The sequence below is a fragment of the Taudactylus pleione genome, unplaced genomic scaffold, assembly GCF_031769625.1.
Source record: "Taudactylus pleione unplaced genomic scaffold, aTauple2 ptg000495l, whole genome shotgun sequence".
NCBI classification, from domain to species: Eukaryota; Metazoa; Chordata; class Amphibia; order Anura; family Myobatrachidae; genus Taudactylus; species Taudactylus pleione.
The window spans coordinates 1,584,713-1,612,631 of record NW_028284897.1 but is presented as its reverse complement, the minus strand read 5'-3'; the positions used below and the strand labels follow the sequence as shown (position 1 = coordinate 1,612,631).

The 27,919-nt window shown below is 44.5% G+C and overlaps 2 protein-coding genes across 2 annotated transcripts in view; one reads left to right on the top strand and one right to left on the bottom strand.

The window, feature by feature from the left end:
• Positions 1 to 27,919, bottom strand: part of LOC148502505 (uncharacterized) — a 346,350-nt gene that overhangs the window by 59,849 nt on the left and 258,582 nt on the right. The window lies entirely within an intron of this gene.
• On the top strand, positions 263 to 23,125 carry LOC148502508 (uncharacterized). Its single transcript, XM_088449781.1, has 5 exons — positions 263 to 309; positions 4,889 to 5,039; positions 6,623 to 6,814; positions 17,653 to 17,956; positions 20,182 to 23,125. The coding sequence occupies exons 2-5, from the start codon at positions 4,962 to 4,964 to the stop codon at positions 20,838 to 20,840; spliced, it is 1,233 nt and encodes a 410-aa protein (XP_088305907.1). The 5' UTR covers positions 263 to 309; positions 4,889 to 4,961; the 3' UTR covers positions 20,841 to 23,125.

Below are 27,919 nucleotides of genomic sequence, written 5' to 3'. Positions count from 1 at the left end.
ATTATAATACAGCTTTGGCGCTGCATTAACATTATACAGGTAGGTTAGATTTCAGTGTAACATATATTACAGGTGGAGCAGACTCCAGTGCTACATATAATACAAACAGACCTTCCAACATGACTTCTTCCATCCGGTACCAAATGCTCTGCTCCTGGACGTCCTTCTTAATTGATGATTGCAGACTCCTGTGGTGAAACACCCGTCTCATCTATTAAATAGTTCAACACAGGTGTCTGCATTCATCAGTTAAGAAGGACGACCAGGAGCAGAGCATTTTGTACCGGATGGAAGGGCTCATGTTGGAGGGTAGGTACAACTGGAGCAGACCTATGTGCTGCATTACCATCATACAGGTGGATCAGCTTCCAGTGTTTCATATACTACAGGTGGAGCAGACCATTTTATTACTTATCAAATACAGGTGGAGCAGACGCTGGTGTTATATATAATACAGGTGGAGCAGTCACTGCTCGGTGGGTAACAGACTATAGAGAAAGGGAGGTGTCCGGTGCACTTAGACCCCCCATACAGAACGTAGCAGCTGTAGCTGGCGGTCATTACCCTCAGTAGGTGGTTATTAGTGTTACATATAATACAGGTGGAGCAGACCCTGGTGTTACATATAATACAGGTGGAGCAGACCCTGGTGTTACATATAATACAGGTGGAGCAGACCCTGGTGTTACATATAATACAGTTGGAGCAGACCCTGGTGTTACATATAATACAGGTGGAGCAGACCCTGGTGTTACATATAATACAGCTGGAGCAGTCACTGCTCGGTCGGTAACAGACTATAGAGATAGGGAGGTGTCCGGTGCACTCAGACCCCCATGCAGAACGTAGCAGCTGTAGCTGGCGGTCAGTACCCTCAGTAGGTGGTTATTAGTGTTACATATAATACAGGTGGAGCAGACCCTGGTGTTACATATAGTACAGCTGGAGTAGACCCTGGTGTTACATATAATACAGCTGGAGCAGACCCTGGTGTTACATATAATACAGCTGGAGCAGACCCTGGTGTTACATATAATACAGCTGGAGCAGTCACTGCTCGGTCGGTAACAGACTATAGAGAAAGGGAGGTGTCCGGTGCACTCAGACCCCCCCATGCAGAACGTAGCAGCTGTAGCTGGCGGTCAGTACCCTCAGTAGGTGGTTATTAGTGTTACATATAATACAGGTGGAGCAGACCCTGGTGTTACATATAATACAGGTGGAGCAGTCACTGCTCGGTGGGTAACAGACTATAGAGAAAGGGAGGTGTCCGGTGCACTTAGACCCCCCATACAGAACGTATCAGCTGTAGCTGGCGGTCATTACCCTCAGTAGGTGGTTATTAGTGTTACATATAATACAGGTGGAGCAGACCCTGGTGTTACATATAATACAGGTGGAGCAGACCCTGGTGTTACATATAATACAGTTGGAGCAGACCCTGGTGTTACATATAATACAGCTGGAGCAGACCCTGGTGTTACATATAATACAGCTGGAGCAGTCACTGCTCGGTGGGTAACAGACTATAGAGAAAGGGAGGTGTCCGGTGCACTTAGACCCCCCATACAGAACGTATCAGCTGTAGCTGGCGGTCATTACCCTCAGTAGGTGGTTATTAGTGTTACATATAATACAGGTGGAGCAGACCCTGGTGTTACATATAGTACAGCTGGAGTAGACCCTGGTGTTACATATAATACAGCTGGAGCAGACCCTGGTGTTACATATAATACAGCTGGAGCAGACCCTGGTGTTACATATAATACAGCTGGAGCAGTCACTGCTCGGTCGGTAACAGACTATAGAGAAAGGGAGGTGTCCGGTGCACTCAGACCCCCCCATGCAGAACGTAGCAGCTGTAGCTGGCGGTCAGTACCCTCAGTAGGTGGTTATTAGTGTTACATATAATACAGGTGGAGCAGACCCTGGTGTTACATATAATACAGCTGGAGCAGTCACTGCTCGGTGGGTAACAGACTATAGAGAAAGAGAGGTGTCCGGTGCACTCAGACCCCCATACAGAACGTATCAGCTGTAGCTGGCGGTCAGTACCCTCAGTAGGTGGTTATTAGTGTTACATATAATACAGGTTGAGCAGGCCCTGGTGTTACATATAATACAGGTGGAGCAGACCCTGGTGTTACATATAATACAGCTGGAGCAGTCACTGCTCGGTGGGTAACAGACTATAGAGATAGGGAGGTGTCCGGTGCACTCAGACCCCCCATACAGAACGTATCAGCTGTAGCTGGTGGTCAGTACCCTCAGTAGGTGGTTATTAGTGTGGAAGTGACAGAATACACAGAGAGACACCATAGTGTACACCGGGTGATGTATAAGATGCACAGACGTCCTCTGTAATAGGCCCTGCTGACTCCTCACCTGTCTGAGGCTTTCTTAGCTTTCTTTTCATTCCTCTAATTATCACCAACCTGTATGGAGCTCCCTCTGCTCCCAGCACTTTCTCTCTTACCATCATGTGTGTAAGGACCAGCGCCAGTCCTCAGGGATTCATGACAGTGCATGTTTTCCAGGTCTCCTTCCAGAATCACCAGTGAGATCATAAGTACCACCTATGGATCGTTTAGATTGTGTTAGTCAGTGATGCAGGCACCTCTGCTTCTGCAAGAAGATATGGAAAACATGCCCTTTTAAGAACCTTTCGGGGCTGGAGCTGGGAAACACTGTTCTAGATTCTCAGTTTGTAAGTGATTATCCTCCAAGAAATGCTTCAGCCTCTCCCCTGTGCTACATAAATATGGCCTGGAGAATTGTCACACATGGAACGTACATCCTACAGTGGTAGGCTTACTGTGGATTCCAGCATGATAGGGCATGCTGGGACTTATGGTCCCACTCCAGGTGCGGAGTCAGACCATAAAACACTGCTGACACTCAGTAATTATTGCAGATGTGGGAGCAGAGAAAATAAGATGGGTGATTGTACACAAGTCGCCCAGATATTAGGAGACAGAGGAATAGGGCAGTAGTGGGGGAGAGAGGCTGGCTGGGAGATGTGGTGCGCTATCGGGGGCATATAATGGGGGAGGGGGAGCAGAGAAGTAGGGAGAGATGATGGGGGCAGAGACTTTATCCCAGGTTACTGGGGAGAATGACCTGAGGGTGGAATGAGGAGGAAAAGGTGGGTGGGCTGTGAGGGATCTGGCCTGGGGAAATATCTTGTCATATGGTGTTGTGTACTTGTGTATTTTATACTGTGTGTAGTAATCACTGGTTATCAGGTGTGTGACCTGTGTATAGTGATCAGTGTGTATCAGGTGTGTGACCTGTGTATAGTGATCAGTGTGTATCAGGTGTGTGACCTGTGTATAGTGATCAGTGTGTATCAGGTGTGTGACCTGTGTATAGTGATCAGTGTGTATCAGGTGTGTGACCTGTGTATAGTGATCAGTATGTATCAGGTGTGTGACCTGTGTATAGTGATCAGAGTGTATCAGGTGTGTGACCTGTGTATAGTGATCAGTGTGTATCAGGTGTGTGACCTGTGTATAGTGATCAGTGTGTATCAGGTGTGTGATCAGTGTATAGTGATCAGTGTGTATCAGGTGTGTGACCTGTGTATAGTGATCAGTGTGTATCAGGTGTGTGACCTGTGTATAGTGATCAGTGTGTATCAGGTGTGTGATCAGTGTATAGTGATCAGTGTGTATCAGGTGTGTGACCTGTGTATAGTGATCAGTGTGTATCAGGTGTGTGATCAGTGTATAGTGATCAGTGTGTATCAGGTGTGTGACCTGTGTATAGTGATCAGTGTGTATCAGGTGTGTGACCTGTGTATAGTGATCAGTGTGTATCAGGTGTGTGATCAGTGTATAGTGATCAGTGTGTATCAGGTGTGTGACCTGTGTATAGTGATCAGTGTGTATCAGGTGTGTGATCAGTGTATAGTGATCAGTGTGTATCAGGTGTGTGACCTGTGTATAGTGATCAGTGTGTATCAGGTGTGTGACCTGTGTATAGTGATCAGTGTGTATCAGGTGTGTGACCTGTGTATAGTGATCAGTGTGTATCAGGTGTGTGACCTGTGTATAGTGATCAGTATGTATCAGGTGTGTGACCTGTGTATAGTGATCAGAGTGTATCAGGTGTGTGACCTGTGTATAGTGATCAGTGTGTATCAGGTGTGTGACCTGTGTATAGTGATCAGTGTGTATCAGGTGTGTGATCAGTGTATAGTGATCAGTGTGTATCAGGTGTGTGACCTGTGTATAGTGATCAGTGTGTATCAGGTGTGTGACCTGTGTATAGTGATCAGTGTGTATCAGGTGTGTGATCAGTGTATAGTGATCAGTGTGTATCAGGTGTGTGACCTGTGTATAGTGATCAGTGTGTATCAGGTGTGTGATCAGTGTATAGTGATCAGTGTGTATCAGGTGTGTGACCTGTGTATAGTGATCAGTGTGTATCAGGTGTGTGACCTGTGTATAGTGATCAGTGTGTATCAGGTGTGTGATCAGTGTATAGTGATCAGTGTGTATCAGGTGTGTGACCTGTGTATAGTGATCAGTGTGTATCAGGTGTGTGATCAGTGTATAGTGATCAGTGTGTATCAGGTGTGTGACCTGTGTATAGTGATCAGTGTGTATCAGGTGTGTGACCTGTGTATAGTGATCAGTGTGTATCAGGTGTGTGACCTGTGTATAGTGATCAGTGTGTATCAGGTGTGTGACCTGTGTATAGTGATCAGTGTGTATCAGGTGTGTGACCTGTGTATAGTGATCAGTGTGTATCAGGTGTGTGAAATGGCTCAGGGAAGAGGAGGACTTAACAGGTATATATTACAAATACCCTGTGATATTTATTATAATATATTGATTACTCAGAGATACATGTAATCTGTGATGATTATTATATTTATTACTAGACACAAGAAGAACCAGAGAGTCTTTACTAGAAGTCATGTGAGGGTGAGACGTGTCCTGTATAAATCACTGAGGATGGACACAGACAGGACTCACATGACTGAGAGGATACTAAATCTAACCCTGGAGATCATCTACCTGCTGACTGGAGAGGTGAGGAGATCTGATAGTGTCACAGTGACATCACTTATATCTATAGTAATAATACAGGGACATGACTGGGGAGGTGAGAGGATCTGGGAGTGTCACAGTGACATCACTTATATCTATAGTAATAATACAGGGACATGACTGGGGAGGTGAGAGGATCTGGGAGTGTCACAGTGACATCACTTATATCTATAGTAATAATACAGGGACATGACTGGGGAGGTGAGGGGATCTGGGAGTGTCACAGTGACATCACTTATATCTATAGTAATAATACAGGGACATGACTGGGGAGGTGAGAGGATCTGGGAGTGTCACAGTGACATCACTTATATCTATAGTAATAATACAGGGACATGACTGGGGAGGTGAGGGGATCTGGGAGTGTCACAGTGACATCACTTATATCTATAGTAATAATACAGGGACATGACTGGGGAGGTGAGAGGATCTGGGAGTGTCACAGTGACATCACTTATATCTATAGTAATAATACAGGGACATGACTGGGGAGGTGAGAGGATCTGGGAGTGTCACAGTGACATCACTTATATCTATAGTAATAATACAGGGACATGACTGGGGAGGTGAGGGGATCTGGGAGTGTCACAGTGACATCACTTATATCTATAGTAATAATACAGGGACATGACTGGGGAGGTGAGAGGATCTGGGAGTGTCACAGTGACATCACTTATATCTATAGTAATAATACAGGGACATGACTGGGGAGGTGAGGGGATCTGGGAGTGTCACAGTGACATCACTTATATCTATAGTAATAATACAGGGACATGACTGGGGAGGTGAGAGGATCTGGGAGTGTCACAGTGACATCACTTATATCTATAGTAATAATACAGGGACATGACTGGGGAGGTGAGAGGATCTGGGAGTGTTACAGTGACATCACTTATATACCTATAGTAATAATACAGGGACATGACTGGGGAGGTGAGAGGATCTGGGAGTGTCACAGTGACATCACTTATATCTATAGTAATAATACAGGGACATGACTGGGGAGGTGAGGAGATCTGATAGTGTCACAGTGACGTCACTTATATCTATAGTAATAATACAGGGACATGACTGGGGAGGTGAGGTGATCTGGGAGTGTCACAGTGACATCACTTATATCTATAGTAATAATACAGGGACATGACTGGGGAGGTAAGGTATCCTGGGATGCTCTTTCCCCTCCAATTATTTTCTCTGTGATGCACTCAGGCATTTAGGATATCATGTGAGTACATGTGAATTTTATTTTTGGACATTAGCTTCTGTGAGATCCTTTATAGTAACAATTGTATTACAGGCTTAGCCTACCTCTGCCACAGTTTCTGCCATGTGTAGTGGGCGGCTGGTCTGAATCCTCTTATTGATCTTACACTACAGTATCCTCTCGCTGTTTGCACTACTCTGTACAAAGCATATGAGTCATCTATGGGAGTCGGCCATAGACAGAGGACACAGGGCCTTATTGGCATGTGCAGATTTACACAATTTTAACAATTAACCACTAAAAATTATAACACCAACATTTTTTATTTTACCTCCTAATTGATGTCTCCCCCAATACACAGGATTACACCGCAGTGAAGAGGACAACAAGAGAGTGTGAGACACCCAGCCGCCGTCCCCGTGTGTCAGGAGGACTCAGCAGGACCCAGAGCCCCATCACTGTGCCTCCTCCTCACTTACTGATACATGAGAGACACAATGACCAGAAAATCCTGGATCTCACCAACAAGATCATTCAGCTGCTGACTGGAGAGGTGACTGCTGGGAATGTGACATTATACAGTAACACCAGGAGATGTGTCTGGGTGATGACTGGAGAGGTGACTGCTGGGAATGGGACATTATACAGTAACACCAGGGGATGTGTCTGGGTGATGACTGGAAAGATGGCTGCTGGGAATCGGACATTATACAGTAACACCAGGGGATGTGTATGAGTGATGACTGGAGAGGTGACTGCTGGGAATGGGACATTATACAGTAACACCAGGGGATGTATCTGGGTGATGACTGGGGAGGTGACTGCTGGGAATGGGACGTGATACAGTAACACCAGGGGATGTGTCCGGGTGATGACTGGAGAGGTGACTGCTGGGAATGGGACATTATACAGTAACACCAGGGGATGTGTCTGGGTGATGACTGGGGAGGTGACTGCTGGGAATGGGACATTATACAGTAACACCAGGGGATGTGTCTGGGTGATGACTGGAGAGGTGACTGCTGGGAATGGGATATTATACAGTAACACCAGGGGATGTGTATGGGTGATGACTGGAGAGGTGACTGCTGGGAATGGGACATTATACAGTAACACCAGGGGAAGTGTCTGGGTGATGACTGTAACATTGTGTATGTCAGGTTCCTATAAGGTGTCGGGATGTCACTGTCTATGTCTCCATGCAGGAGGGGGAGATGTATTACACAGGGCTGTGGGGTCGGTGTTACTAATAGGAGTCTGACTTGAAGGTTTGGCTTCCCGACCCCACAGCCCTGATATCAAAGCTCCTAAAGAGTGGAGAGTTTCTCAGAGCAACCAATCAGCTGTGAGCTAGCATTTATCATATACATTCTATAAAATAAAAGGTGGATGTTGATTGGTTGCTATGGGCAACTTCTCTACTCGTTCACTCTTAAGAGGCTATGATAAATCTCCCCAAGGTCTCTTAGAAGCCTGGGGTCTGATTTAGACCTGTACACAAACCCGATGGTGGGTGGACGGCGCATGTACTGCGAAATCACTGCCACCCCGGATTACAGTGCCCTGGACACCTTCGCCTGATTGACAGGCTGCATCCATTTGTGGGTGGGGGGTGGCCGTGTGGTCTTCTGTCCACACCTTCATCAGGTTTTAAGCTTTTGATATGTTTGCCTCTCAGGATGCTTCCTTTGGGCGGTGGATTCTCCTTTCTGCTCAAGAGTGTCCTCACCCTTAGGGAAAACTGCTTTACTGCCCATGGTATCCCTGTTTATCCTCATGGAGCCTGAAGAAGAAAATAAGAGTTATGATAGACTTACCTTAGTTAACTCTTTGTCTTCGAGGGTCTACAGGGCACCCACCCTGACACACCTTGCTTCAATGGGTACATTTTTCTCAGGGTCACTGATTACCTCATCTTTGTGACAGTGTATCTGGTGTATAAGTTTGTGCCCCTTCCATACGTTGCACAGAAGTAATGACACAGGGATACAGGAAATGTGCACATAAGGTACCAGAGGTGGTAATAAGCCCCTATACTGGAGCAGAGGTAACTTTTTGGACAAAGGAAGCACAGCCCTCAGTGACAGAACTTAGCAGAGGCAGCTGGATGACCTCACTAGTCATTACCACTGGGATATATTATCCTCTGCTGATTCTCAGTGTGCGACACGTTCTCCACACAGCCATGTAATAAATGTATTATTATACTCACTGATAATTACATTTCATCATAGAGACCCCATGTCAGCCTTTACAATGGGATAACATCCCTCCCCCTATAGTTTAGATAGGACATTTTCTAGGGACAGCCCACCTGCTGGTATATATCTTCACTCCCCCCTTCCTCTGTGTCTTTCCAGTGTCTCCGTATAATTGGTTCCTGGAAAACACTACAAGGGGAGGATATTCTGAAGGCTGCCATGGGGTCTCTATGAAGAAATGGAATTATCGGTGAGTGTAATTTGCTACTTTCTTCTCTGATCCCCCCATGGCAGACATCACAATGGGAAATACCAAAGCAGAATAAGGGTCGGGTCAGTAACGCCAACAAGATACTTTATCATGCCAACTTATTCAGCAAGTGCCCTGTGCAGAACATGACCCCCAAAGTGGGCGGTAGAAATATTAAGGGGTCTATGTACTAAGACTTCGAGAGAAAGAGGTAAAGTGGATGAAGATAAAGTACCAACCAATCAGCTCCTAAATGCCATTTTTCAAACAGCCTGTAAAGTGACAGGAGCTGATTGGTTGGAACTTTATCTCTCTATAAGGCTTAGTACAAAGACTCATAAGAGCATAATGTTTAGAGAACATATGAATTGAAGACCATGTGGCTGCTTCACACATATCCCTCACTGAAGCTTGAGTTTCCTTACCCATGAAGTAGCCATTGCTCTAGTTGAGTGTGCCTTCATCACAACTGGAACCTTCCGACCGTCATTTTTGTACAGGAATATGATCAGCTCTCTAATCCATCTGGAAATGGTTTTGTGGGAGCATAACCTTTTATAATTCCACCTGGAATAACCAACAAGTGTTTGAATTTTCTAATATCTTTCATTGTTTCTCTGACAAGGTCCAACGTTTGTCATTTTTCCTCCTTTTCATTCTGAGGCTCAGGATAAAATGAGGGTAATATGATCCCTTGATTTCAATTGAAAGATGTTACCACCTTAGGTAGAAAGGCTGGGTTTGTTCTCAATACCACCTTATCGGGCAGAACATTTAAGTAAATCAAGAATAATTATTCTCAGTGCTTGTTCCATGCCTAAGCTCAATTACCACCACACCTGCTGCAGAATCATTAAGAGGTAATTGCCCACCTCATACAAACACTAGACTAGACTATACAAATATAATTCTGCGCTGGTATGATTGGTGTATTCATAACAAAATATTTATTCAATAATACATAAAATCAAGTAAGGTTGTTTTGCCCACAAAGGTTGCAACTCACTGAGAAGAAATACAATTTTCCAAGTCAGAAATTTTAATGGAACATCCTGTAAAGGTTGGAATGGATGCATCATTAGGGAATTTAAAGCCAAGTTCAAGTCCCAATGAGCTACAAAAGATTTGATGGTTGGACGGATTCTTTTAATAGCCTGGCAGAATCTTTTAATGAAATCTTCTTCTGACAGCCTTCTATCCAATAGGACACTCAATGCTGCTTGATAGGTGAAATTGTCTGACTTTTTGAAAACCTCTCATGTAGGAATTGCAAGACTTGCAGAGTTATTGGCTTGGTAACCTCCTCAGCAGACCCTTTCCAGGTAATAAATCTCTTCCAGACTTTATCATTTCTTCCCTGCTTGCAGCAGGACTTGGATTACTTGGTCGGTTAGGCCTTTATCCTTCAACTGGTTCCGCCTAATCTCCATGCCTTCAGAGTTTTTGTGGGTATGGGTGGTTAACTGGCCCCTGATGTAGAAGATCTGGCCTCACTGGCAGAGTCCACAGCTCCTGTACTGCCAAGAACATGGCAGTTGCAAACCACACTCTCCTTGGCCAGAAAGAAAGAATCGCCACTACCTCCACCTGGTCTTCTCATCTGTTTTAAAACTCAAGCTATTATTGGGAATGGCGGGAAGATATAACCCAGTTGGAACTTCCATTGTATTGAGAGAGCATCCACTGCTTTTGTCTCAGGAAGATAATATTTGGAAAATGAGTTTTCTACCTTCCTGTTGAGATGTGTTGCCATCAAGTCCACATCAGGCTGGCCAAATTTGTTTACAATAATTCGGAACACGTCGCCATTCATCTCCCGCTCTCCTGGAAGAAGAACTTTCCTGCTGAGGAATTCTGCCAATACATTCTGTTTCCCAGGCACATGCATTGCTGTTAGAGATTTCAGATTCTTTTCTGCCAATCTCATAATTTTTGCTGTGTCCTGCATTAATAAAATACTTCTTGTTTATGATTCAGATGCCCCATAACAGTTAGGGTTAGGCACTAAGGGGGGAGGGTTAGGTTTAGGATGCGGGGAGGGGGAGGTTAGGTTTAGGCACTGGGGAGGGAGGGTTAGGGTAGGGGTTAGTGTTACTATACTTACATATGGGTGTCAGGATTCTCACTGTTGAACTTCCACTGTCGGTATTCTGACCAGCGGCATCTTGACCGGCAGGAACTCATGGCCTATAACTTTTAGCCTCAATTGTTGTCTGGAGGATGTAGGCAAAGAAAATCTATTCCTTCTATCTTGCGGCAGCCTGACTGATTTTTCAAAAGATGATCTCTGTGTCATAGCATCAAGTTCAGCGCTAAATAGTAAGGTACCTTCAAACGGTAATGTTGCCAGCCTATTCGTGGAATGGGCATCTGCCACCCAAGCTCGTATTCATAAAGCTCTCCTTTCTGGTACACACCAGACACTAGAGACCTTGCTGAGAAAGATGTCACATCCAGAGATGCTTCACATAGGAATTCTATGGCCTTTTGCATAATCTACAAATGTCTCATTATATAAGGCTTAGAAATCTTCTCCTCTAGATCCATATGCATATTAGAACTCCGCAGCCTAAGGGACCTAGCTACTGAGGCTGTCGCCACTCCAGATTTTAAAGACGCCACAGAAGAAATGTGCAATCTTCTAAGAGAATTTTCCATTCTTCTGTCCATAGAACCACAAAATGTTGCACCATCTTCCCAGGGTATCGTAGTTCTAGAAGTTAATTCTGCCACAGCTGCATCTACCTTAGTCACTACACACCAATTAAGGAACTGATCACCCCTAAAGGGATACATATGCTCTATCCAGGACAATTTTTCTTGTCTCCTATCCAAATTCTGCCACTCCTTAGAAATTCACTCTTTCATTACTCTATGCACAGAAAATCATTGACCTTTTTCTATCCTATCCTCAAATAACGGATCGTGTTCCCCTGAAGGAACCACAGCTGCTTTATAATTCATGGTTTTCTAGATATTTTTTTTAGCATACTTTCAACCAGGTCAACATTAAACATTCTAGCTTATTCCCTTATCTCACCGGATTATTCACTGGAAATGTCACATAATTCATCTTCCAAAGGCTCCTCTGAGGAAACTGCACCATCATAATTTAGGGGGATGTAGTCAATTTACCTCCGATCAGGATGCCGGCAGTCAAAATCCCAGTGCTGGAATCCCGACATCAGTTGAGATGCCGACGCCTGGAATCCTGACAGCCAGCAGCCCGATCGTAAGTATAGCGGGCCGGGTAGTTGTTTGCAGCGGGGGAAGGTTATGTTTAGGCACCACGGGGAGGCTAGGGTTAGGCTGTGAAGAGGGGGGCTTAGGGTTATGCACCCCCAGGGGGAGTTAAGGTTAATCACAAAGGGGGGAGGGTTAGGCACTAACCGGAAGAATTAGAGTTTGGGGTAGGGAGGGTTAGGATGCAGGAAGGAGGGTTAGGGTGTGAATGGGCTGGGTTGATACTTATCTGGCCCCTTTCGGGATTCTGAGCATCTGAATGCCGCTGTCGTTTTCCCATACCTATCCCTAATTTAGGATAGTTTGAGATCTAGACCTTTTTTTTCATAATTCTTTGATCATTCAAAATACAATTTAGTACATAAGAAAAAAACGGGTCAGAGAGACCCAATACAGACCAAATTTTATAAACAATACTAAACAAAGAAAAGAAAAATAAAAGCTACTCAAAATACTTGGTAGAAAAGAGAGGGGTAAACAGAGGGTAAGAGAGGAGGAAGTAGGGGGGGAGGGGGGAAGAGGAGACGACACATCTTCCAAAGAACCAATACATATCAAATATCTTCTGGACGGTAATCATCAGTCGTTGCCCATGGGTCGCTGTACAGAGTGTGTGGAAGAAAAAGGGGGACTATACTCAGCAGTCAGCCAAGGAGTCCAAACTTGAGAAAAAACATGCCCTCGATCATGGAGGTAATAAGTTATCTCCTCCATGGTCGCAACATGCCAAATCTGATAAGAGAGGAGTGGTGGGGAGGTCTTTTTCCAATTTAGAGCGATAAGGGATTTTGCTGCTGCGAGGATGTGTGCAGCCAATTTTTTTGAAAATTTGCCAATATTCGGGGGTGAATAGAACAATAAAAATATCCAAGGATCTTTTTGAAATTGGAGCTTCCAGAAGAGAATTTAGTAGTCCATGAACCGAGTCCCAGAAGGGGACAATAATTGGACAGGTCCACCAGATATGGATCATAGGGCCTGATTCAGACCCACTCGCGAGCGGCTGTCCGCTCGCAAGTGGGTCGATGTTATGGACTGAGCATGCGCACGACGGAGGGAGCTCCGTCGTGCGCATGCGCCAGACGCGACGAGCGAAGGAAAGTCCTTCGCTCGTTGTGTCCGATCAAAGGGGGCGTGCTGTCAATGTTGATTGACAGCACGCCCCCTTTGGTGGGCGTGCCGGGGGCGTGCCTCCCTGACGGGGGCGTTCCCACGGGAACGCCTCCCGTCAGAAGCCGGCCCACTGACATCACTAGTGATGTCAGTGGGAGTGATTTTGGCTCTGATAGAGCCAAAATCACTCCGGAGCTTGCGGTTGAAAACCTCAACCGCAGGCTCCGGCTCGCAAATTCGATGGTCGCGATGGTCTCGACGATCGCGACCATCACAATGCACGCTCGTATAGCCTGTGGGTGGTGACCCACAGCTATACGAGCGTCCAGGAGGACGCTCCATGAAAATGGAGCCCGGCCCTCATTCAGAGCGTGCGCTCTGCTCAGAGCGTACGGCTCTGAATGAGGGCCATAGTGCCCCTGCAGCCACAGTCCCGCCAACAATCGGGTGAAGAAGATAGAAACATTCTATGAAGTCTTTCAGGAGTATAATACCACCTATAATAAATTTTATATGCAGTCTCCTTGATTTTGGTTGCAATAGAACTTTGGCTATCCCAGTCTCATGTCGCCCCAAGCCTCATCATTCGGAGGAGATCCAAGATCTGAGATCTAGACCTTTTAACACTCTGCATCCCCAAAAGCTCTTCTCTGGACACACAAGTTTTCTTCATCCATTCCATTGACTCCTGAAGCTGCTTAGACTGATTAGCAATAGAAACTGGATTGTCCTCACAATCCCCACACAAAGTTTTATCCAGAGTCCCAGGAAAAATCGTATCACAGACAGCACATGTTAAGGATAAATGCTTCTCCTTAGCCCCTTTTTCCTAGGTCCTAAAGTTACTGCAGACACACTGAATATAACAATAAAACCTGTCACTACCTAAAAATAACAGAGTAAAACCAAGCTCTTTAGAAAAGGACTTACCACTTGTGGGCATTATAAGGCTTATGGGGAAAGGTTCTTTATCCATTTCTTAGCAGAGGTTCAATCCAGTAAGCAGCTCAGTAGCAATTCACAGCCACAACTCAGTTACTATGTTTGCTCTGTGGTAGCCGGCGTCATCTATAAAGAGGCAGAGTTCCCTTGGTTAGCTGCTGCACATGCGCGACCTGACCCGCTCGGCATCCTAGGACACATCTAACCCGCTGTGCACTGTGGGTCTTCCACGATCCCTGAAGTAGCAGGGAACTGCTCTGTTCATACACCCGATGGCCCGGCTCTACAGCAGCCACATGGGTAAGTCAAATGGCCGCTTGGATAGAAAGTTCCAGCCCCTCCAGCGGCAGTATGGGCAGGAATCTGAAAAGGCCACGCTCCCAACACCGTGGCCATTGTCCAGGGTGACTGTTGGTACAGTCCCGGCAGCACACTTTTTGGGCAGGATTCTGTAAAGGCCACACTCCCAGGTGCTGTATTCTCTCCCTCGAGGTGCCACCCCGCACAGTCACGGAAAACACGCATATGCTGGCTAAAAAAGGGAGGTAACCCCTGACAGAAAAAAATAAACTTTCCTACACAATCTCCACTCACTACGAGACAGAAGAAAAGACACAGAGGGAAGAAGAGGAGTGAGGCTATATACCAGCAGGTGGGTGGTCCCTAGAAAACATCCTGTCTAAACTATAGGAGATGGAATGTTATCCCATTGTAACGGTTGTCACGGGGGATCGTAGAAAAAAAATTATTAGTATGCAGCATATGTTGCTTTATATGTTTCTTTGTAGTCCTCGCTATTGTATAGCCTTTGTACGTCCTATGGTCAGGGCTGCCAAGGAGGACTAAAGGCGAAAATAGTGATTTATGTACCTGATAATTCCTATTTCTCCCAGCACTCCATGGCGGCCCAGTGTTCCCACCTATCTTGGTTCATATTATATATTTCTAGCTTGGGAAGTTTTTCAAAGACACAGGGCCTGATTCAGACGCGCTCGCAAGCGCTATGCGCTCGCGAGCGGGTCAATGTTTGGTCACTGCGCATGCGCACACCGGAGCTGGCTCCGACGTGCGCATGTGCGAGACCCGGATAGCAACAGGCGCTCTGTCACTACAGGTCTCGCACCAAAGCGGGGCAGCTGTCGATTTTGATTGACAGCTTGCCCCATTTTGGAGGCGGGCAGGGGGGGTGGCTGGCCAAACGGAGGCGTTCCCGAAGGAACGCCTGCCATTTGGGGGCGGCCCCACTGACATCACGAGTGATGTCAGTGGGTGAGCTTCCGGCTCTAATAGAGCCGAAAGCGCACTGGGGCTTGCGGGAACGAGACCCTACCACAAGAGTCTAGTCGCTAGCCGCGATGGTCGAGACCATCACCTGGCCGCTCGCAATAGCTGTGGGTGGTCACCCACAGCTAAGCGACCGACCAGGAGACCGCACAAAAAAAAAAAAGAAAAACGCCAGCTCTGAATCAGGCGCACAGTGTGTCAAATAACCTGGGTGTAAACTTAACCAGTGAGGTTAAGGGGCGGATTTCAGTGGCAATAGCGGGCAGACATACACCAGCTGGGACCTGTATACTATCTGCAGGAGGAGCAGAACAGGGTAGTCACACACCAGCTGGGATCTGTACACTGTATCAGCAGGAAGAGCAGAAGCGGGTAGTCACACACCAGCTGGGACCTGTACACTATGTGCAGGAGGAGCAGGAGCCGGTAGTCGCACACTAGCTGGGATCTGTACACTGTATCAGCAGGAAGAGCAGAAGCGGGTAGTCACACACCAGCTTGGATCTGTACACTGTATCAGCAGGAAGAGCAGAAGCGGGTAGTCACACACCAGCTGGGATTTGTGCACTGTATCAGCAGGAAGAACAGAAGCGGGTAGTCACACACCAGTTGGGATCTGTACACTGTATCAGCAGGAAGAGCAGAAGCGGGTAGTCACACACCAGCTTGGATCTGTACACTGTATCAGCAGGAAGAGCAGAAGGGGGTAGTCACACACCAGCTGGGATCTGTACACTGTATCAGCAGGAGGAGCAAAAGCGAGTAGTTACACACCAGCTGGGATCTGTACACTGTATCAGCAGGAAGAGCAGAAGCGGGTAGTCACACACCAGCTTGGATCTGTACACTGTATCAGCAGGAGGAACAGAAGCGGGTAGTCACACACCAGTTGGGATCTGTACACTGTATCAGCAGGAAGAGCAGAAATGAGTAGTCACACACCAGCTGGGATCTGTGCACTGTATCAGCAGGAAGAGCAAAAGCGAGTAGTTACACACCAGCTGGGATCTATACACTGTATCAGCAGGAGGAGCAAACGCGAGTAGTCACACACCAGCTGGGATCTGTACACTGTATCAGCAGGAAGAGCAGACGCGGGTAGTCACATACCAGCTGGGATCTGTACACTGTATCAGCAGGAAGAGCAGAAGCGGGTAGTCGCACGCCAGCTGGGATCTGTACACTGTATCAGCAGGAGGAGCAAACGCGAGTAGTCGCACACCAGCTGGGATCTGTACACTGTATCAGCAGGAAGAGCAGACGTGGGTAGTCACACACCAGCTGGGATCTGTACACTGTATCAGCAGGAAGAGCAGAAGCGGGTAGTCACACACCAGCTGGGATCTGTACACTGTATCAGCAGGAAGAGCAGAAGCGGGTAGTCGCACGCCAGCTGGGATCTGTACACTGTATCAGCAGGAAGAGCAAAAGCGGGTAGTCACGCACCAGCTGGGATCTGTACACTGTATCCGCAGGAAGAGCAGAAGAGGGTAGTCACACACCAGCTGGGATCTGTACACTGTATCAGCAGGAAGAGCAGAAGCGGGTAGTCACACACCAGCTGGGATCTGTACACAGTGCAGAAACACCAGCACTTATGGATGTTTTCCAGTTAATATAAAGTGACCATGCTTCTGTCTCCACACTCTGGCCCTCATTCAGAGGCGGTCGGAGGATGCAAGCGGTCGCTCAGAAACTGGGCGACCGCTTGCATCCTGACCGGCCGCCTCTGTTTCAGTCGTTAGGCTGTGGGTTTACACCCACAGCTCTAATGACCGCTAGGGTGATGGTCGCGATGGTCAGCGACCATCGGGGCTTACGACGAGACCCTAGGGTAGGGTCTCACTTGTCGTAAGCCCTGGAGAGCTTCTGGCTCTGTCAGAGCCGGAAGCTCTCCACTGACATCACTAGTGATGTCAGTGGGGCCTCCCCCAAACGGCAGGCGTTCCCATGGGAACGCCTCCGTTTGGGCTGCCACCCCCCCAGCCCACCTTCCAAACGGGGCAAGCTGTCAATCAACATCGAAAGCTCGCCCCCTTTGGAAAGAGACCCACTACGACCGGCGCTGTCGGTCGTAGCGGGTCTCACGCATGCGCACGAAGGAGCCGGCTCCCTCGTGCGCATGCGCACTGGACAAACATCGAGGCGGCCGTGCGGTCGTAGACCGTACGGCCGCCTCTGAATGAAGCCCACTGTACCTCATAGTATCCAGTGTCCCTCAGAGGACTGAGATAGAAGGATACATAATGTAAGTATAGAAATCCAATATTTTATTTTCTGACCTGTGTGCATCTAATACACTAATATTCTTAATGGAACATACATTTTTAATGTGTTATTATTTTATGGGTCATTTAGAGTGAAGATCTGACTGATATCAAAGTAGAAGATGTAGAGGGAGAAGAAAAGACGTATGTGACTGATATGAAGACAGAAGATATAGAGGGAGAAGAAGAGACGTATGTGACTGATATGAAGGCAGAAGATATAGAGGGAGAAGAAGAGATGTATGTGACTGATATCAAAGTAGAAGATATTGAGGGAGAAGAAAAGACGTATATGACTGATATAAAGGCAGAAAATATAGAGGGAGAAGAAGAGACGTATGTGAGAAGTGATCAGCAGTGTAAGAAGGAGGAAATCCCTACAGATATCAGCACAGGTGAGTAATAAACACTTATTACAGAATAGTCACATTCTCTGCACCATGATATAGTGTTCAGTTAGATTTTAACCATCTTATTATATGTGTGGAGTTTGTGTGTTCTACCCGTTTTGAGTGGATTTCCTTTCAAATCCCCCAAAAATACTGGTATGTTAATTGACTTCTCACACAATGCACCTGTGTGTTCGGGTATTTAGATAGTAAGCTCCAATGTGTGTGGCACATGTTAATAACTACATATCTTGCATATAGCACTAAGATTGGCTTATTATAAGTAAACATGAATAATAATTCAGTCACTACAATCTCTTATTCTACACCCTCCTCTGCCCCTATTATAATCCTGCTTTCCTCCCTTACATCATGTCACTGTGTGTTACCAGACCAGAGATCTGACCAGTCTCCTCCCCACACTCTCTGGTGTATGTCATACATCAGGAGCCATCAGCCTCTATTATACTCCTGCTCTCCCCCTCACATCATGTCACTGTGTTACCTGCCCAGAGATCTGACCAGTGTCCTCCCCACACTCTCTGGTGTATCTCATACATCAGGAGCCATCAGCCCCTATTATACTCCTGCTCTCCCCCTCACATCATGTCACTGTGTGTTACCAGCCCAGAGATCTGACCAGTCTCCTCCCCACACTCTCTGGTGTATCTCATACATCAGGAGCCATCAGCACCTATTATATTCCTGCTCTCCCCCTCACATCATGTCACTGTGTGTTACCAGCCCAGAGATCTGACCAGTCTCCTCCCCACACTCTCTGGTGTATCTCATACATCAGGAGCCATCAGTACCTATTATACTCCTGCTCTCCCCCTCACATCATGTCACTATGTGTTACTAGCCCAGAGATCTGACCAGTCTCCTCCCCACACTCTCTGGTGTATCTCATACATCAGGAGCCATCAGCCCCTATTATACTCCTGCTCTCCTCCTCACATCATGTCACTGTGTGTTACCAGCCCAGATATCTGACCAGTCTCCTCTCTCTGGTGTATCTTGTATATCAGTACATGGGATGTCACTATAATGATTAAATCACTGGCTAAGGTAATGAGACCCCATGATCCTTCTCATGCACAGCTACATGTAATAGCCATTATCTTACTTGAGTAATATGTGACTGATTTTCAATGTGCTGCATACTACACATCACAATGCACACGTCACATGAACTCCACCTTCTCACACACACACAGAGCTATAACCACACACCCGTCATTGCACAATGGCTTCCTCCAGTCTCTCTGCTTAGATGCTCTGTACTGTTGCGCTTTTTCTGCCGACCTGTCTCTGAATCCTGCTCTGTCCTTCTGTTTTGCTCTTTCTGCTGTTGCCCGTCTGTGCCCTGCGCCTTTCTAGTACCCTGTCCCTCTGCCTCCCCCGCTTTACACCTGTGCCATTCCCCTACCCTGTTCTGCTGCCTCCCCCGCTCTGTGCCCTGCGCCATTCCGTTACCCTGTCCTGCTGCCTCCTCCACTCTGTGCCCTGTGCTATTCCCCTACCCTGTTCTGCTGCCTCCCCCACTCTGTGCCCTGCGCCATTCCGCTACCCTGTCCTGCTGCCTCCCCTCTCTGTGCCCTGTACCATTCCCCTACCCTGTGCTGCTGCCCCCCGCTCTGTGCCGCCATCATTCTGTGTTGCTCTGTCCTATCGCTCTCCTTCCCTCTCAGCGGTTATATACAGTGACTCATTACCCTAATTTAGTAACATGACTCTGGTGGGGCTACTCTCCCTGAGGATGACCAGAGGACCATATAGAGGCTGATTTTACTACATATATATCCTGGGGAACTTTGTGTAGTGACGCATTTGGTGATTAGCCCACATGTTTCCCGTGTGTATGTGTGAGGACGGTATAGATGGATATTGTGGCTAATGAGGCTTCCTGCTCTGTGATGAAGGCTAGGGAACGTTACCCAGCAAAGTCTGCATTCGGGGTGAGATTTCCATTGGTGATGTATCATCTTCATATCTATGTGGAGTTTGTATGTTTTTCCTTCAAACCCTCCAAAAATCATAGTGGTAGGTTGCTTGGCTTCTGACACAAAATTATCTTAGTGTGGGTACATGTGTATCCATGTGGTAGGGATTCTAGATTTTAAACTCCACTGGGGCAGGGACTGATGTGAACGGACAAATATTCTTTGTAAAGTGCTGGTAATGTGTGTGAGCTGTATAAAGATCTCATAATACATTTATTGTATTCCCAGCAGATGGACGCACAAGCAGGAATGACTTGGAGGGAGATCTCATCTTGTCTACAGATATTAAGATAGAAGATAACATCACACAGGAATCTCCAGGAGACAAATCAGTTATACTTAATAAACATCCAGTACCTTACAGTGCAGATATATCATCTGATCCCTCTAATCATGAGGACTGTTCTCCTGATACCTCAGCTTTTGTTACACATAGTGCAGCTCATACACCTGCTACAGTGTTTGCCTGTTCTGAGTGTGGGAAATGTTTTACATGTAAATTGTTTCTTCTTACACATGAGAGACGTCACACAGGTGAGAGGCCATTTCCATGTCCTGAGTGTGGGAAATGTTTTACACGGAAATCATATCTTGTTAGACATGAGAGAATTCACACAGGTGAGAAACCATTTCCATGTTCTGAATGTGGGAAATATTTTACACGGAAATCAGGTCTTGTTATACATCAGAGATGTCACACAGGTGAGAAGCCATTTCCATGTTCTGAATGTGGGAAATGTTTTACACAGAAATCAGATCTTGTTACACATCAGAGAAGTCACACAGGTGAGAAACCATTTCCATGCTCTGAGTGTGGAAAATGTTTTACACAAAAATCGCATCTTGTTAGACATCACCTATCACATAGGAGAAAAGCATTTTTCTGAGCTGATACAAAACAGCGTTGTAGCAACACTCCAGCCACACAGTAACAGTTTAAGTTATCCATCCGCAGATAATTGGGATGTGTGTCAATATAAAAAGAGGAGGGCTATACAGTGCTAGAGAAAACTAAACAATGATACATAATTAATATAGGGCTTGATAAAGATGCAATAAAAATTTATAGTATTTAATAGTAACACCCCTAGGGGCAGTGACAGATTTCACTGTGTCATCAGTAGGTGATCTGGATGTGCTAACTGAATTCGCTTCACTAAGATGGTTTCAACTAATCAAACTCATCACTATCACCTGATATCTCTGTGGTCTTCTAGACTAGATAGACAAGAGTCACCGGGTCCTACCGACCCCCAAGATATGTTATAATCCTCTGTGTGACTTCACTTATGTGATTTTATACCTTTTTGTTTATATGTGTATGTATGTATATTATTTATTTATTATCAGTTACTTATATAGCGCGCACACATATTCTGGAATGCTTTGAATATTTGGCCATTCACATCAGTGGATATTACACTATATTCCCTACCATTTGCTCACACACTAGAGTTCATTTTGTTTGGAGACAATTTACCTACCAGTATATTTTTGGAACTTTGGGAGGAACCCGGAGTACCCGGAGAAGACCACGCTATCACAGGGAGAATATACAACCTCCACACAGTTAGGGCCATATTAAGAATTGAAGCCATGACCTCAGTGCTGTGAGGCAGTAATGCTAACCATTACACCATCTGTGTATGTATATATTATATATCAGTATGATTCCATATTCGAATATACCAAGATATCTTACGGGAGGTTCTCATTATGCCTAAATCTAAGCTATCCATATTCTACATAATTACAGATGAAGGTTTCAATACGGACGTAGGATGAATAATAATTGAATAACTTGGTTATACTGTATATTTAATAGATCACTAAAGATTAAGGAGGGAATTCAATTAGCCGCTTTTTGCTCCATAGGAAAAATCCACAAAAAGTTTTCAGCACCTCCTGAGTAGGTGATAAAAAGTGCACAACTCCTATTTTAGGCCAAAAATGTCAGGACTTGGTTTAGAACCACTGGGACACCCTCCTGTATGACTAATTAGGAAAAAAGAATGTTATAATTAGCTTAATTTGGCCAATATTGACATGTTGGAAAAAGTGGGTTTAAAGTAGTGGGACAGGTTTTTTGGGGGGGCTGTATGGATGGGACAGGTGTTTTTTAGTTTGCAGATAGGCGTTACAAGTGTATTTTTAATGTTTTTTAAAAGTTGCCTATAAGAACCCAAAAATATACTTATATGCATTTTTATGCCCCCCCCCCTAAGAAAGCAGTACATTTATTTTGCAGGAAAAAAAACTTACTGTCATTATTTAACTGTTTTAGAAACGTGCCTATAACAGTCATTCACCCTTTATAAGAACCCCAAATGCTTCTATTAGGGCCACTAATACACTTTTATATTATTATCCTACATCACTTTGCCTTTTTGGGGTACAGGCAGATTTACCTATTTTTTTCTTATAATTATCCTAGCAAAATACATGAAAGATGATCACGTGTGTGCGGCTTTGTGACTTTTGTAATAGATCTGTGCGAATAATGGGGCGAGCATAGCAGAAAGACGAAATGATCGCACAAACGTCATGAAGTGTGCGATAACTTAACACCCGTTAAGTTAAAGCAATATCGTGAGTAATTGAATTCACCCCTAAGTCTCCGATAGGGACCTAGGATGAATATTAATTTGCTATATGTATATAATATACTGTGGTGAGAGGGGTTGTCTCTCATCTTAATTGCCCACATTCTGGTATGATCAACTCCCTCCAAGGGAGAGGAAAACAAGATTAGCACATTCTGCACCTACAAAAGAAGTTTGGAATTCCAGGTTTTCTGGGCTGCACAGCTCAAACTGGTAATATAGAATTCCGGGTTTTCCTGGTCTCCCAGAGCCACTAGGAAGTCAGCAGCATAGGAAGGGTTTAAAACTCTCACACACCTATTGCTCATTGCTCCTGATGCTGGATAAGCTAGCCAGGCGATAGACAGGGGGTGGTGGTTAGCATTAAGTTGCCAGGATCTGGAAGGTCAAAGGGGTATGCTGGGAGAGCATGCCCAAATTGTGGCTGCAAGCCACTGCTGACTGATTAGCACAAGGAGTGCTGAGACTTTTATGTTTGTTTTTGTTATGTGCCTGTATGTGCCCAGGCCTAGCCTCATGTATGCTAAGCTGCAGTGTCTGCTACCATTAAAATGACATTGCTTTACCAAGTACCTGCCTGTTTGGAGTCCTCATTTCAATCCCCATTGTACAATATTATACTGTAATATATATATATATATATATAAATCAGTTCAAGGTCTGGCACTCCAATTTGCTTTCAATGCTACTGCAGGTGCCCTCACAAATACTGAGATAATAACCATAAAGGTGCGGCACTCCAGGCATAAACTAGAAATGATCACAGCTACGGAGATACTTTCTCAACATTTCAATATATTTATCATATTGTCATCAGGATAAATAAGTAACACAACAACATACCTTATATACCTTATCAACCAAGTGTAATGGTGGCTTCCAGGCTGGGATCACATTCCCGCCCCAGCAGCGTGCTCATTGTAGACCTCATCAACAAAGAACACTACAATGATACAGAAGTGTTTACCCATCACCATGGTTACAAAGTTAAAGGAACAGCAAAATCAAGTAACATAGCTATACAAAAATATACATTGTAGCAGAGATGAGGCTTATAGTCACCATACAATGTAATATCATAAAACATATGTCCTATAGTTTAATGGTTACGTCGCTTCACAAAAATACACTTTGTAATTTTATTGGAAACATGAATATGGGATACTATCATTCAATCCTTTAGGGTGATGTATCCATCTCGCCTCTATAATAACTTAAGAGGGCGATTCCCACCTCTTAACGATGGAAACTCAATCATTCAATATCTGAGACTTCTTAGCGCATGTTTAAATTCCTGGAAGTGGCGAGCAACAGTTTGCTCCCACCACTTGTAAGTGCGGCACGAATAGCCGCTCTATGTTGTTCCATGCGTTCTTTACATTTTTGTTCAGTTTTACTGATATAGTTCAGCCCACATGGATAAATTATTCGATAAACTACAAAAGTTGAATCACAATTAAAGTAATGTCATATTTTAAACATTTTACCTGTATGGGGGTGTGCAAATGTATCCCCAGTTAATACTGGCACTTAATGCATGTACATTTAAAGCAGTCTAATTTAGTTCTGCGCAGAAAGTATTGTTTCACTGCACTTTAGTTGAAATTTCAGTTTTTATTAAAATGTCTCTGAGATTACGGCCTCTGGTATAACAAGGCAATAAATTATAATCGGACACATGAACTGCCTCATCTGAGTGCACTAAACCAAACCTTTTTAGCCATTTTGTTGATAATATATGAAGCAGAATGGTATTTATTAACCCATGGAAATTTTGCTAGATCTTCTTCTACAGTCTGGTTTCTGCAGTAATGTTTGTCTTTCCAGAGCTAATACTTTATTTTTACATGTATACAGGTTATTTCTATCATATCCCCTTTTTAGATTTTTTTTTTATTAATGAGTCAATTTGTAGTTCCGCTGTGCCTATATCACTATTTATTCGTCTAATCCGAATCAACTGGGAATATTGTAAGCCATTGATAAGTCTCCCAGGGTGATAACTTTGAGCTTTCAAAAATGTGTTGTGATCGGTAGGTTTGGAATATACGGTGGTTTTAATATGCTTATTTAGAATTACAAGGTTTACATCATGAAAATCAATATTATTACAACTAAATTGATATGTGAATTTCACTAGGCTGTCTGAGCTATTATGATCATCTGTCAGATCACAAATAATTTGTTTATCTCCACACAAAAGAATTAAGAGATCATATATGAATCTACTAAACAGTAAAATTTGATCAACCATTTTCTTATTTGCAAAACAATATTTGATGTTCAACTGCAAACATGAATATATTTGCATATGACGGAGCCACATCAGAACCCATAGCGCAGCCTTGAGTTTGAAGAAAAAAATGGTCATCATACACAAAATAATTATTATTCAAAAGCAAATCAAATAAAGTGTAATCTCAATTTGTGTCATGTCATAATTACTTTCTTGGTGTAAAAAAAATCTTAAGACATAAGGCCCATGTCATGCGGAATTATGGTATATAGATTGGTAACATCAACACTAAAGAACCAACCTTCATCAGGAAGTTCTGATAGTGTACCCAGTTTATTCAACAATCTAGTTGTATCCAAAAGAAATGTAGGTTATTTTTTAATTAATGGTTGAAGTAGAGAGTCCAAAAATGTCACTGTGGGCTGAAATAAAGAGCCTTGGGCTGACACAATTGGGCGACCTGGAGGCGGGTCTAAGCCCTTATTTATTTTAGGGATAGTAGAGTTGGTACTCGAGGAAATTCTGGTAACAATATTTCTTTGATTTGTTCAGTAACAAGACCACAATCCACTGCTAATGTATTAGTTATGAGTATTAAACAGCTTTTTCTTACAGATGTTAGTTGGATCGCCACTAAGTTTCTTATAAACCAATGGTTCCGGTAATTGTCGCACAATTTCTTTGTTATAGTCTGCTAAATCTTGAAGTACAATGGCGCCCCCTTATCAGCGGGGCGAATTATCGGTTTATTGTTGCGTGACAGATTGTTTAAGGCCTGCCGTTCCAATGTAGACAAATTAGGATGTGGTGGTGGTATTATTTTCATATTGTTTTTTACTTCCGGTTCCAATAAACTAGAAAAAGTTTTTATACTCAGATTGTGTGACTGAGGCTCAAACGATGATTTATTTTTAAATTTTTTAGCTGTTGTGGGATCGGGTTTGTAGTTAATGTTTTCTCATCCTTAATTCTTTTAACTTCAACTTGCATGTTAGTTCACGTTTCCCAATATTCCATGTAAATTCATCAAAATTTGTGTTGGGTACAAACGATAGTCCTTTAGATAATAAACTATATTCACTATCGGACAGATCGTAGGAGGAGAGGTTAAAAATGACGTCTTTCTGGATAGTGGTGGACGTCTCACCCATCCCCTGTCTCTTATACTGTTGCCCCCTTCTCATGAATTACAAAGAGAAAGGTCTATTTGCGCTAATACGACACCATTTATTATTAAATAAAAATAGAATAATCGGGGGGTCTGATGTTCACTAAAAAATATATATACATTTATTAGTATATTTTATATGCAATGTATATTTATTGACTAGAATATGACTAGCCATAATGTAAACATTAATAATTAGACATGTAACACATACATAAATACCAACAAATACCGCATATAAAAAAAAATACGTACAACCAATACATTTTTTTTATATACGGTATTTATGTGTGTTATATGTCTAAATATTAATGTTTACGTTATGGCTAGTCATATTCTAATCTAGTCAGTATCAACTAGTTCCCAGATCTGCCGGCCATTCACTTGTACCATCATACAGAACAGGGTGGTTTCTGCCGGAGAGATGGTCTCAGCAGCCATGCTGACCATAGATTGGGTTACTTTCCCAGAGCTGCAGTCCATCGTTTCATCCTGTTTTGGACAGTCCCGCCGCATATGACAGGACGCACCGCAGTTGAAACACACCACAGGAAACAGGGTTTTGTCCTTAGCAATGGGTACCTGGGTTCTGGGCTTCGGCACTGGTTGCCACCCTTGCTTAGTTTTGGTTAATTTTCCGAAGGTAGAATGCCGCTCAACTACCACAGCTAACTCCTCAAATGTCTGGGGGTCAGCTTGCAGGGCCCAGTGTTGTACCCCATGGTCTAATAACCGTATAGCATGGTCTAAGGCAACAATTTCTACTATGCATAGCGCTGCATGTTTTTCTGGCTGTAACCACCCTTTCACGCTTAGCCGGTTGAACTCTGGGAGGCACAGAGGGGTTCAGCCGCCAATCATGGAACTCCTGAGCTTTACTGGGGCCAATCACCTCGATCCTGCTAAGAATGGCCTGCTTTAGAGGATGATATGAGCTAGCCTCCGCTATTGTCAGTCTCAGTATAGGCTTGCTGTGATTCCCCTGTGAGACAGGGAGCTAACCGGGCAGCCCATTCCTCCTCTGGCCACTTTAATCGGGCGGCGGTACGTTCAAAAGTGCACAAGAATGCCTCAATATCACTTGAAGCTGTGAAAAACTCCACGATCTGCCACCTTTTCTTATTTCCCTCATCTTCATGCAGTAGCTGGATTTGTGTTTGCTGCTCGGTAGCCAGCTCAAAGCCCGATACACAGGAATTAGTAACTGCTGTACAGAGTGCGCACTCACCAACAGCTCTCATACACAGTGCCAACAACTTAGCTGACAAAGCCTCTGGCAAAACGCAAGTCAGCCAGCCAGATAGGGGGGTACCTCAATGCGCACTGCGGACCCCCACACCGCAAACCTATTCCTTGGGAGAGATCAGCTACAGGAATCTTTTACTTTATCTTCTCACTGCTCTCTCATTAGTTGCCGTCACCTGATTCCCTGCGCTACTACGTGCATCAGGGATGTCAGAGTGTCCAGACACTAACAGCAGAAGCCGTCTGCACTGTTCTCTATGTGCCAGTGACTCTCATTCTTCCTCCTATACTCAGTAAGACATTGGAAAGTAGATCCCTGACCTATAAGTGCACAGCCTCTGATTTTCACATCTGATAGATTAAAAGGTTTGTATCGTATTCTCCCGGGTAGAATGGAGGTACGCCTCTAACTATTATATATTCATTGAGATAACTAATTGGGATGGGTTCCTGGGGAACAGCCGTTTAATATATTGTGTATTTTGCACCTTTGTTTATTGTTGTATTCTCTTTATTTTCGCCTTTGTCACACGAGGGTCCCTCCCTGATGCACTTTGTTTCATGTCTCTCATTGTTTGCCTTTGAATGCCCACTACTGCCAAAGGTACACATACATTGCAAATGCTTGCTGATTGCTATTGCATGTATATACTTTTGTGTTACCTGTGTATCAGGATAGTGCATATAAGGACTATCACCAATTTGGTTATGTAC